This window comes from Paralichthys olivaceus, chromosome 13 (assembly GCF_024713975.1).
Source record: "Paralichthys olivaceus isolate ysfri-2021 chromosome 13, ASM2471397v2, whole genome shotgun sequence".
In the NCBI taxonomy this organism is placed as follows: domain Eukaryota; kingdom Metazoa; phylum Chordata; class Actinopteri; order Pleuronectiformes; family Paralichthyidae; genus Paralichthys; species Paralichthys olivaceus.
The window spans coordinates 9,971,140-9,982,926 of record NC_091105.1 but is presented as its reverse complement, the minus strand read 5'-3'; the positions used below and the strand labels follow the sequence as shown (position 1 = coordinate 9,982,926).

The 11,787-nt window shown below is 38.8% G+C and overlaps 3 protein-coding genes across 4 annotated transcripts; all 3 read left to right on the top strand.

Moving 5' to 3' along the window:
* Positions 1-382: 382 nt before the first annotated feature.
* krtcap2 (keratinocyte associated protein 2) lies at positions 383-2,893 on the top strand. Its single transcript, XM_020110272.2, has 5 exons — positions 383-527; positions 1,619-1,773; positions 1,966-2,029; positions 2,217-2,283; positions 2,396-2,893. Exons 1-5 carry the CDS (start codon positions 524-526, stop codon positions 2,514-2,516), a joined length of 411 nt encoding a protein of 136 aa, XP_019965831.1. The 5' UTR covers positions 383-523; the 3' UTR covers positions 2,517-2,893.
* A 1,458-nt stretch (positions 2,894-4,351) lies between these two features.
* On the top strand, positions 4,352-6,072 carry s100a10b (S100 calcium binding protein A10b). 2 transcript variants are annotated; one of them, XM_069537756.1, is made up of 4 exons: positions 4,440-4,491; positions 4,735-4,792; positions 5,569-5,723; positions 5,838-6,072. In XM_069537756.1, the coding sequence occupies exons 3-4, from the start codon at positions 5,586-5,588 to the stop codon at positions 5,994-5,996; spliced, it is 297 nt and encodes a 98-aa protein (XP_069393857.1). In that variant the 5' UTR covers positions 4,440-4,491; positions 4,735-4,792; positions 5,569-5,585; the 3' UTR covers positions 5,997-6,072. The 2 variants fall into 2 exon arrangements, with proteins under 2 accessions (XP_019965830.1, XP_069393857.1); XM_020110271.2 differs by lacking the exon at positions 4,735-4,792 and having other exon boundaries at positions 4,352-4,491.
* Positions 6,073-9,998: 3,926 nt separating this feature from the next.
* On the top strand, positions 9,999-11,240 carry LOC109644817 (protein S100-G-like). Its single transcript, XM_020110270.2, has 3 exons — positions 9,999-10,137; positions 10,498-10,649; positions 10,793-11,240. Exons 2-3 carry the CDS (start codon positions 10,506-10,508, stop codon positions 10,979-10,981), a joined length of 333 nt encoding a protein of 110 aa, XP_019965829.1. The 5' UTR covers positions 9,999-10,137; positions 10,498-10,505; the 3' UTR covers positions 10,982-11,240.
* The last annotated feature ends 547 nt before the right edge of the window (positions 11,241-11,787 follow it).

The window sequence follows — 11,787 nt, the reverse complement described above, 5'->3', positions numbered from 1 at the left end:
ATCTGAAGCACAATATAGCCAGACTTAAGACTTTATGTAAACTGTGGCTCAACATTTACATTTACAGTGTATACCTTTGTATATACAGTCTATACCTTTTTATTTACAGTTTATACCTTTTTATTTACAGTCTATACCTTTTTATTTACGATCTATACCTTTTTATATACAGTCTATACCTTTTTATTTACAGTCTATACCTTTTTATTTACGATCTATACCTTTTTATTTACAGTCTATACCTTTTTATTTACGATCTATACCTTTTTATATACAGTCTATACCTTTTTATTTACAGTCTATACCTTTTTATTTACGATCTATACCTTTTTATTTACAGTCTATGGTCTATACATGATACGTGAGCTGATGCCGTCTCCGCCCACTGGTCCCACCTCAAATTTCCACCGTGTAGTCCTCAGCTTTTCTTTAGTTCCTACAGCCCGGGAGTTCTCCTGTCTGTACGACATTAAACTCAGATCTCCTCTGTTTCATTTGAAGGACTCTGATTCAACATCGACTCATGGGTATGTGTTGACTTGTTTACTCATCGGTCCAGTGTATTTACCTTTATATACAGTCTATGGTATTTACGAAGCGAGTTCGTATTCACACAGGAGAGTTCAGATGTTAGCTTGCAGGTCTACGGTGAAGCTAACGTGCGGACGTGTGTCACAGTATCTGCCTGTTAGCTTCAGTCGTGTTCACTCAATGTATCTGATGTGAAACAGCATGGAGACCTGCTGCTGTGTGTTCCCTCTGCGTGTGTTTACTGTGTTGTATGAGCTGGGGCTGGTAATGTCGGCTGTTAGCATGAAGCTAACTGCTACACGTCGGAAGGGTTTGAGTGTGAACACTGACGTGGCGCTTCATTCACAGAGCTCAGCAGTTTACTAGTGTGAGAGATGAACTCCAACTTAATGTTTAAAGTGATAAATACCCGACATTTGTACAGATATTATGATGCATCACACAGTCACACTAACAAACAGTTTAATAAGAACACTGATCTCAAATCAGTGCAGTTCAGAGTCATACTGCAGACCTGCACTAACTCATTCTCACGTGTTTCTATGTTCAGTTTGTGTTGAAGCTGTTTTACAAATGTGTTGATTCAAGTGTGTTAGTATTGTGAAGGATGTCGTTTGTGTTGTTGTTGAACTGCTGCGTTTGGTGTTTCACTTCAAGTTTCAGCTCAACAGCAACACAAACCACATCCTCCGCAAGGATTATACAGAAGCTGGGCAGTGAAACTGTATCAGAAATTATTCTAATACAAGTGGGATCAATAGCAACATAACAAAGGTTCAATATATAGTATTGCTTATACACGTGTAAGCACAGTGAGGAGGGTGAACACATAGTTGATCTACCTCAGATTTGTACAATGTTCTGGTTATCAAGTGTTTGTAATTCTCTGCTAATAAAGAAGTATTAAAAACCACAACTTTCACTCAGGAGCCAAATAATAATGTTATATTTATATATAAATATATTTGTATTCACATTAATTTCATTGATCACCTAAAAACCAGACATTGAATTGTGGAGGTAGGGTTTATTGCACGACTGTTTAACAAGTTGTTTCCTGATGATGTCATATCTCTGGGCTTTGTAGCGGCGAACACAGGCACCTCCCTCGTGCTGTCCAGTCTGCTGTCAGTGCTGGTGTTTGCCGGGATGCAGATGTTCAGTAAACAGCTGGGATCTACTGAGTGGCTCACCATCCTGGGAGGTTTCCTGGGCTCTGTCCTCTTCATCTGTTCCCTCACCGTATCCTTTTGGTGGCATCAAGGGTTGAACACCTTTAACCTATTACACCAGATTTTTATGCATGGTTTAAAATAGCTGTGTGTCATTGAACATATGATGTTGGTTATTTGTACGACGGTGCAACCTTCATGAAGATTCAGTCTGTGGCATAGATAGAAAAATCCAAATGTTCTTCTTTAACATTTCATCCAGGCATTTAATAATCTGGAAAACCTGATTTTTGGGAAAGGATTCCAAGCAAAGATTTTCCCAGAGAGTAAGTGATCAAGTTAAACTCACGCTCTCAGCACACTCTGTTTTCTAGCCTGATATTAACCTGTAATTCACATTTGATCATTTATTTAATAAGAAATATAACAAACAGTATGTGCTCTTCTTCAGTGAACAGTTTAGCAAATCAGGATCTGCTCCTCATTTGTACTTTTCTTTTTCTCGACTTCCAGTTCTGCTTTGCCTGTGCCTGTCACTGTTTGCCTCCGGTCTGGTTCATCGTGTCTGTGTCACAACATGGTAAGTGACAGTAACCTCTGTGAATCACAAATGCTTTTGTCAGTTGCTAAAAAAGTCGATAAAACGTATTTTTAAATTGTATTCCTGAGCTTTGTCCTTCTTTTTTCTCCAGCCTCATCTTCTCTCTCTTCGCCTTGTACTACATCAACAAAATATCTGCCGCTCTTTACCAAGCAGCTGCTCCTGCAGTCACACCAGCGAAGGCTGCCAGCAAGAGCAAGAGGAAGAACTAATGAACCTGTAGGATGGCACTTGAATCCAGTTCACCAGTCAATATTGTCCAGATGCTGATGGACAGTGAAACACAACTGTGCATATTTTGTCAGAATAACTTCTTCAATCCACGACCCAAAAAATCAGTTTATTTTAGTGAGTACAAATGTGCAACCTCTACGACATCGTTTTTTACAGTGATTTCAAATTAGAATTGCTCTTGGTATACAGAGGTGATTAAACAGCGAACTACATTCCATTGAAGACCTCTTCACAGCACTGTTTTTACACTGGTTACAATGAGATTCATCAACCCCACCATGTTGTTTGTATATTCATCAGCACATCAAGTTACTTTTTTGTTTAATTCATTTTGTAATTAAACTCTGTAAAAGACTCTTAATGTGATGTTCTTCTTCCAAACAGTGTTCAGTTCGAATGTGTCAGGTTATTTGTTAAGTGAGGTGTGGCGCTGCCTCAGCTAATTGACAGGAGTTTAAGAAAAGACAAGTAGAGCACACACCTTCCCCAAGGCCCAACATTCCCCTGAATGTCAATCAAATAAAGTCAGATGTTGCACACTCGTAAATATCAGACCTTTAATACGACTGATATGTCGATGAGATTGGGGCAATATATATTTTAAAAAAGCTTATGTTGCAATGTTAAAGAAAAATTCCTGGATCTGCATCATATCTGCTTCAGCACCATCATTTATCTTCTCTTTTGACCCATCCCTCCCCCAAGTTTCATGGAAACATGTTCAGTAGTTTTTACATATTAATCACCTTAGGCGGAGTTAAACATAACTTGGATCCCTCTCCCTCAAACCGGTCTGAACATCCCAGACAACTTTAAGCACACAGGAAATGTTCTACTAATATTATTCTTGAGTGGGGTTGTTTAGAGATTAAATGTTCACAAGATGAGCATTTAAGTATATCAGGTATATCTCTGAGCATGAAGTTTGGTGAAGGTAAAGCCACAGGGAGGATAGGGAGGTCATCCTGTCATGGGGACCCCCTCTGTGAGGCGGTATAGGGTAATAAAAAACACTGGTGTGTCAGTATAGATTCTTATATTTACTCCAATTTAATGGGTAAGCGGCGGACTAATGAAAAACTTCTAACCCTGCATGGTAGACATCTGGACGGGCAGTGGAGTGGCACTGAGGTGCCCTTTAGCAAGACGTAAAAGATAAATAATGACTCCTCAACAGTTGCAGTGGAGCTGCTCTGAGGCCAACAGATCAGTGTGTGGTTGTTCTGGACAGCTTCCAGCATGTGAGTGTGTGAACAGGATGTCAAAGACAATGAAGTTTCCTCAGATAAAGAAAAGCTGTTAGGAGAATATGACTGTGTACAACTTATTTCATGTAGTTGGATTACACTTATTACAGACACTAACAAGCTGTTTTTGACTTAAGTTCTAAACTCAGGAAAACTATTACAAAGCCGGTCTGCATCCAGCACCACTGTGTGTGATATTTCTCTGCATTGTGTTATTTGCCTCTCCTGTTAATTGATTGTGATACATTTTTCTGTAACTTTCTGTGCCAAACTATGAGAGGAAAAGCACTTCTCCTTTGTTTCTTTGATTTCCTGTGGCACAGTTCTAGAAATAGGGCGGAGGTGTAGGACGCGTCTGTCACGGATATGACATCATATTAAAAAATGTCAGAGAGAAAAGTATTTACATTGGCAGAAACTGTGTCACATGTGAACGTTGTAGATTCACCTCAGTGTCGCAGGCGGTGAAAATCCTGTGCGTAAAAACAGTGGATGGTGTTTGTACATGGTGTTTCCACATTGTTTGCTCCCTTCTCGTCCCCCCTCTCTGCCTCTTCCCCCTGTATATCCCTCCCTCTCTCTCTCTCCCTCCCTCCCACCACACTGGGCGTTGCCAGCAGAATATAAATGCTTGGATAAACTTTCCCTTGTTCCCCTGCGCTCTTCTCTGAACTTCTACCCACTGTCACTGCGCATTCGCGTCCTGGTAAGTTCAAACTAACCATTCCAACACTTGTATCTTTAATTGTTATCTCACGCTGACATTTTCTTATAGAAGCTAAACACTGTTTATCTCAGCTGATGTAAGAAGTTTGAGGCTTGTAGAATAAATGCAGGTGCTGATTTTGAAGTTTAAATGTGAAACATCTCTGGGCTTCGGCGTTTTTTGCGCATTTCTTCACTTCGTCTGACAAGCACCGACAGGTCCTCTGTTTGTTCTTCCCTTCAGTTACTTTATTTTCACAGCCCACCTCGTTTTTTCCCCTGAAAGTCACATCCAAAAAAGGGTGAGTTGAAGGGAGAGGCACTTGGAGAAGGCAGGGAGGAATGGATCCACCCTTCAGATAAGGATTTCACTGTATGTGCCAGAAAAGGTCTCATAGACAAAGAATTTGATTTGAGAGCCAGTAAAACAAACTCACTTACAAATGTGTTAGTTTGGGATAAAGCATTATTATTTCCTTCTGCTTGACCGAAGCCTAATGCTTTGGAGACATTACAGTTTGAAATCTTTACAGAAGTAATAGGAGCCTCTATATCACAGTTAATTCATACTCTAGGCCAGGGCCGTGCAGAGACCCTTAGCGGGATGGCTGCTCAATTGATTTTCACTATAACCTGTTGAGAAACGTTGTTTTCAAACAGAATGAAACATGGTATCAAAATAAATAACTACATACATAAATACATATAACTTAAGACACCATTTCAGGGCGTAACAACGTGCAACGTCCCCTGCTCTTAACCCTGGGACTAGAGACAGAAATGACAGAGGGAGCAAAGGGAGCAGCAGTGACAATCGTATTGTAACAGTGTTGCCAATAATAGTGATAGGAAGTGAACTTACCCTCTCGCACTGAGGATCCAGGTTCACGTGAATATAAACTGACCAACGGCAGCTGGATCTTTATTGTTAAATGACCTCGAGAAAGGCCACAGTTGTGCCAGCCCTAAACATCATCCTTTATACTGAAATCCTGCAAAATATGTTACGACTCTCACAGATAAATTGAAGTTTAAATTCCATGAAATTAATCTCTAGATTTGTCTTTTCTCCTTTTAGCACACATTACCGGAGCCATGACTAAACTGGAGACCTCCATGGAGTGCATTATTAAGGTTTTCCATGACTATGCCAGTGAAGACAAGGATGGAAGGACCCTAAACAAGAAAGAGCTGAAAAAGCTGCTTGAAAATGAGTTGCCCGTTTTTCTGAAAGTAAGGCCCTTGTGTGTTCCATCCAATCTGATCTCTGACCTCAGTACTGGTCAATCTATAATTCACTGCTCTGAGTTTAACCTTTCTTCCTGTCTCTCGTTAACTCTCCTCCAGGCACAGAAAAACCCAAATACAGTGGACTGCATCATGAAAGATTTGGACCAAAACAAAGACGATAAGATTAACTTTGAAGAATTTGTGGGGTTCGTCGCCGGCCTCTCAAATGCCTGTGAGAAGTGTTACGAGCTCTCTCAAAAGAAGAGCAAGAATTGATATGCAAATACTACGGGGAATATTGATGCTGAGTTTTTTCTTGCAAGATTCATGAATAAAACTACATTTGACAATGTTTCACCTTTTGTTCGTACATTTTGTACAAAATACCTTTTTTCTCGTTCTTGCTCTTTGCCACCGATTTCATGAACACCTGCATCCAGTTTAGTCAAGAGAAGTTCTGCTCAAGTCAGAGAAATAACTTGAGAGAATATTGATGAGTTCACATCTGATGCACATCCTTCCACTCATAAATCCTGCTCGATAGTTCTGCAAAGACAGCAGTTTTTACAGTATCTGAATGGCTCAATATGGGAGTGTGCCGGTATCAGATATATTTTTTCCAAAGCCTGATGTTACTTATTATGTCATGAGCTCATGATTTAGGGTTAGGGTTGCACCAAATAAAACTCACAAGGTACCAAATGTTGTGGTGTTAAAAAGTTTATGTTTTGTTTCTCTCATTCTCAAGATGGAAAATGTATCTTCCTTCCAGTTATTAATAGATGGTGTATTGTAAGATATAAGTACACTATATTAAATAGCTGAATCAAAGTTTGAGAGCAGCCAAATATGTTCTTAACGCCGGTGCATTTCACCAACAGTCATTCAGAAAGAACACTTTCATAAGGGCCTATATACCCGGGGAGTTTTCATAATTACTGTCATTCTTTTCCATGTATGTCTGATAATATTTGGTTTTCACCAACAGATCATAGAAATATTGTTGCGATAGGAAGGCACTGGGGATGAAGACTTGTGTGTTAGACGGGCCAGTAGTGTACAGGAGTGTTACGTTTTTTTTTACAGTCCATATGTTGACTTGTAAAAAGAAAATTAAATGGACAGAATGGCCCTTTACACCTCAACAGGAAATGAAGGAGGGGCGAGAGCGATGATGAGTTGGACACACCTGTGAGCCATAAAAGAGAGGGAAAGTCAAACAAAGGCAGAACGCACGAGAACTGAGAGAAACTGAAGGAAGGAGATCACAGAAAGACAATCTAGTTTCTGGAAGGTTGATCCAAGAACCGGTTGGGTTTATTTCACAATCGTCCTGGACCAAGAGGCAAAAGAACTGGTCCCTGGAGCCTGATGGAGAAAATTGGAAAATCTGTCTAACCTGTTTGGATTTGGACCATGATCCCCTCTGTCCTGGTTGAACCATACAAGATAAGTCTTCATACTGAACCTCTCCTGGCTTCCCCGATTCCCTTTGCCTCTAGTAAATTCACCCCTCATCTTCCCTCTCCCTGGAGAATGAAGGACCCCCTCAAAAACATTCATTTCACACTTTCATTGGACCCTAACTCTCTCTCTCTCACACACACACACACACACACACACACACCTCTCCACTGATGGAATTATAAACTGAATGGAATATAATATACACTGTATAACTGTTTTTCCTGAACACCCTCCTCACACATCATCTGAACTCAGACTATACTCTGAACGAACTCTAATGAACACTTATTTCATTTGTTTATTTAATGGACAGATAATCTTCTTATTTGGAAATGAATTTGTTTTCTATCGATTACTTGATATTGTTTTGTGAAAATGAGTTCTTGATGTTTGTTTATTACTCATACATCTTTGATTTGATTATTTCTATTTGAATAATTCGTTGAATATATATTGATTAACTGAATTTATTGTTTGTGATTTCTTTTCCCTTTGATGCCTTTTGAATCTAGGTTAACAAGCTATCCGGGTTAGCTGTCTTACCGTGAAATATTTAAATAAATAGACAGGGGAAGAAGCCCTGTCTGGTGCCCAACTCTTTTTTTTATTTAAAAACTTAGAAATTCTACGCTACAGTAGAATAAGCAGGTGTTACTAGTTCTCTATTCAGCTGTCTCAGTGAAGCATGATATTGTGAATGTGAGTCATCATGCACACCCAGAAAATAGAGCATGAGTCATTCAATACAACTGATTTGGTCCTTTAAGCAAAGGTGTGTGTAGTGTCTTAAATTCAACACTAGATGTCATTAAAATCTTTTAGGGCAGTTCATTCAGCATTCTCTTCTTGGTCCTCTCTTATTTCCATACCTGAAGGTGGAGGGAACGACTTATTTCTTAATAGTAAATGTTGCAGGGTTTAATCAGGCAAAATACATTTCTGTACAATTATTCAGCTGTATTTAGTCTTTCAAATAAATGAAATGTTTCTTCAAGAGTATTTGAGAGAATTTGAATGAATCTTCTGAGCTGCTCTTTTCTCCAACAAGATTTATGGATATAATCACAAAATATGTATCACCCTGATTATGACTACTGGAATAACCTACATACATTGTTACCACAAGGGAGAGAAACTATGTATAAATAGTCTTATTTCACATTTTTAATCATCCTGCTTGCCGCTATAACCCAGCAAATCCCTCCATAATGGGACAAACAGTATTAGCTTATCGTACCATATCATATTTTATCTAATATCGTATCATGTAGGGTCTTGTCGTGTCGTATTTCTTCCATTCTCTGACTGTGGGAAAGTTACCTGTCATACAGCTTCTGTATGTAGAACTTGTTTTACTACTTTTTCATTGTAGTCTTTTTTTTTTTATTTGGACAGGCGATGCCTCATCTTTTAAAAAATCTGTTTTCAAAACACTATAAAGAACAAATTGTAAAGAAGGGGATTCAAAGCTATTTCTAATTGATATCCAATCAGTCTACATGTTCATGATGTCTTACCACTGCAGAGGAAAAGAACCTCTCCAACAGTGAGACTGTAACTCATACCTCAACCAGCAGAGTGTGGACAGATGAACTTTTTTTTGTTTGCAAACACCACATGATCCTCCGTCTCTATTTTCTCTCCCTCCCCTGCAAGGAGAATCTGATAGTGTTCAATAAGTGGAGGTAATATGGTCTAAGTAAAGCGAGGCTGGCCCTGGACACTTTGAACTGACCTGTAAAAAGGGACTTTGCAGGAGGTGAGAGAGGCGAGGAGAGCAGCGACATGAAATGCTGCCTCTGTGCTTCCTTGGAACAGAGACGTGGAAAATGGAGACTGAGTTACATAACAGTCGAGCAGGATGAATGGAAGCTCCATGCGTCAGATTCAGACATGTTCAAACATACTTTAACTCTGTAACTGCTGCTGGTTTTATGAAGTTAAACTGTAAAGTCAGTAGCTTAACTGTAAAGAATAGACAAGTTAAATATTCTGTTTTCATTGAGTAAAAGATCAATCTAAGTTACAAACATTCAACAGTGTATTCACCTTTATTCAAAATACCACAGAAATGGAATAAGAAGTTACTTTCTTTATTTCTAAATGGTTACAAAAACAGTCATAATAAAAAAACAACTCTCTCCATAATATTTGTCAACCATCTAGTACTGTTTCATTTAGGTTATGTGCAACTGATTAGAGGCATGTTTTTGAATAAATGCATGTGAAAGGTAATATGTAATTTGTCTTTTTTTTAAAACAAGGGCAGGGTGGAACCATATGTTGTTGGTATTAGAGCCATGAGTCATTGAGAATGGCAAGGAATTCTATTGTGGTAAAATAATAGATGTTTCCAAATAACTGTGTTGAAGGCAACAGGTTTGTTCAGTTGTGTGTTATGTATATTTTGCATTGGAATGGTAGTTATACAACAGCAAGTATTGTTTTCCCCATTCATTTTATACATTGCATATGGGAAATAACACATAGCCTTATTAATGGTAAATGTATCTATTAACCACTTAAAGCACATTACAGTACAAGTCTCATTCACCCACACATTCATACAGGGCTTCACAAACCACTCATACGTTGTCAGCACTGACGTCAGTTCAATGAATAAAAAAAAAAAATATGTGCACACAGAAACACATGAAATGTGCATGTAAGACATACATGCAAACATAAATAAGATCCTTCAGTGGTAATATATATAGTATTTTTATATTACTATGTGGTTGAGCTGTGAGAGATGAAAGTAGTCTGGGTGGAGTGGGATACATTACACAGGCATGAATCACTGCTGATGTGCGTGTGTGTGTGTGTGTGTGTGTGTCAGACAAGTGCCTTCTCTTTAAGAGGAGGCTTGCTTGGCCACACACTCATCTGGGACCAGGCTGGTGACTCAGACGTGAACCTTTCTTTACTTCTGGTGAACGAGGACTCTGAGGTGAGCACGGATGGAAACTGCGAAATGTCAGAGGAGGGAATTTTGTGGTTGGAAAGACAGAGCGAATGATTCAGTAGAATAGAAAGAATATTGTCTAGAAATGTTCATTACTAAAGTTCTTCTACAAAGCAGGCAGCTCTGAACATTTGTCAACCTCCTTATAGTTTTGATTTTGACTGTAGCATCCTATGTCTTCATCTACAACATACGTCTGGAACTGACTTTTGTCAACTTTTCCTTACAACACTGTCTGGATAATCTTCTGTTTTGTTCTTTGTTGCATTACCAGTGGTTTGAAGTTATTTTATTCTACTTTTCCATTGATTCATCTGGGAAATCAATTACAATCTTTGTCCTCAGCTTCTGATATGGCTCGCCTGGATCAGGTCATCACAAACATTGTGGATATATTCCTGGAGTACGCTGACAATGATGAAGGCAAGAAGCCCCAGTTAAACAAGGAGGAATTAAAGAAAGTGTTGCAGCAGGAAATACAAAGTCCAGAGTTAAAAGTAAGTGATGCGACACACTCAAGTTACATCATACACACAATTATCCATAAAGAAATATGCCCCTGCTCCTTATTCAATATATTCTGACATCTGCTTTTGTGGAGTTCATACTCGTCATCTAACTGTAAGATTCTATTTTCAAGGGTAAAGTTAATGCAGATGATATTGAGGAAGCCATGCAGATGTTGGACAAAAACCATGACGGTGAGGTCAACTTCCGAGAGTTTTGTCGGTGTGTGTCTGATCTGGCCAAGTGCTACTACAACAAGAAGACCGGCAAGGGAGGCAAGAAAAGCAAGGGCAAAGAACATGAGTGTGAACAAGAGGACTGAAGATTAACTCTTAAAATGTTGGAAGCTCTGTTACATATTACAAATATTCTATATATATATATTTGGCATATATATACGACGTAGATACCCTGTGTGACTCAACCTCCCAGATGCTATTGGATTCAAGCTATTTGCATGTTTATTAAAATTCAAGTCTGTTTCTTGTGTCTAAAACATACATGCAACTTGTGATGTGCACTTTTCTCTCAATAACCTGAATCCATTCAATACAAACGGAAAATAAACTTTCAAAAACAAATGAATTTGTCTTGGCTTCCTCTGTTTCAATAAATCACTGCATGTTTCATTGGAAAGTATCTGGTGTTGTTGCTGTGAAAGGAAACAAACACTGGCTCATGAAACATTCAGCAGACCTCACTCACTATGTTCTCCAGCGCACACATCACCATCAGTGCCTCATTAAAGGAAATGTCCTCTTTGACTTTATAGTTGGATGCAGTGGTGGAGTAAGTAGTCCAATATTTAGTAAAAGTACCAATAAATGAAAATAAATGTACATTAACCTATCTCCATGGGTAAAAGTACTTGCAATATTGAAAGTAAAGTTCTTGTCAGGTGTATCCTGTTCCCTAATGCAACAGTCTACTGTATACTTATGGAGAGTCCTGGCTGTGTCTACAGTTACCTGCCCCTCTGACTGGATCAATTCTCCTCTTGGTATTGACTGATTACTTTTATATACAAAATGAGACAGTTATTGATAATGTAATAATGATATCTGGAAGTTTCTTTGTATGAATGAAACCAAAGCACATTCATTTAATTAGGAAATGAAATGTCTTGCA

Excerpts from the sequence above, each read along its gene's own strand:
- s100a10b (XM_020110271.2), top strand. The coding sequence starts at position 5,586 with ATGACTAAACTGGAGACCTCCATGGAGTGCATTATTAAGGTTTTCCAT. Across the intron at positions 5,724-5,837 it reads AGTTGCCCGTTTTTCTGAAA|GCACAGAAAAACCCAAATAC; the intron begins GTAAGGCCCTTG and ends ACTCTCCTCCAG.
- krtcap2 (XM_020110272.2), top strand. Across the intron at positions 1,774-1,965 it reads TCTTCATCTGTTCCCTCACC|GCATTTAATAATCTGGAAAA; the intron begins GTATCCTTTTGG and ends CATTTCATCCAG. Across the intron at positions 2,030-2,216 it reads AGCAAAGATTTTCCCAGAGA|TTCTGCTTTGCCTGTGCCTG; the intron begins GTAAGTGATCAA and ends CTCGACTTCCAG.
- LOC109644817 (XM_020110270.2), top strand. The coding sequence starts at position 10,506 with ATGGCTCGCCTGGATCAGGTCATCACAAACATTGTGGATATATTCCTG. Across the intron at positions 10,650-10,792 it reads TACAAAGTCCAGAGTTAAAA|GGTAAAGTTAATGCAGATGA; the intron begins GTAAGTGATGCG and ends TCTATTTTCAAG.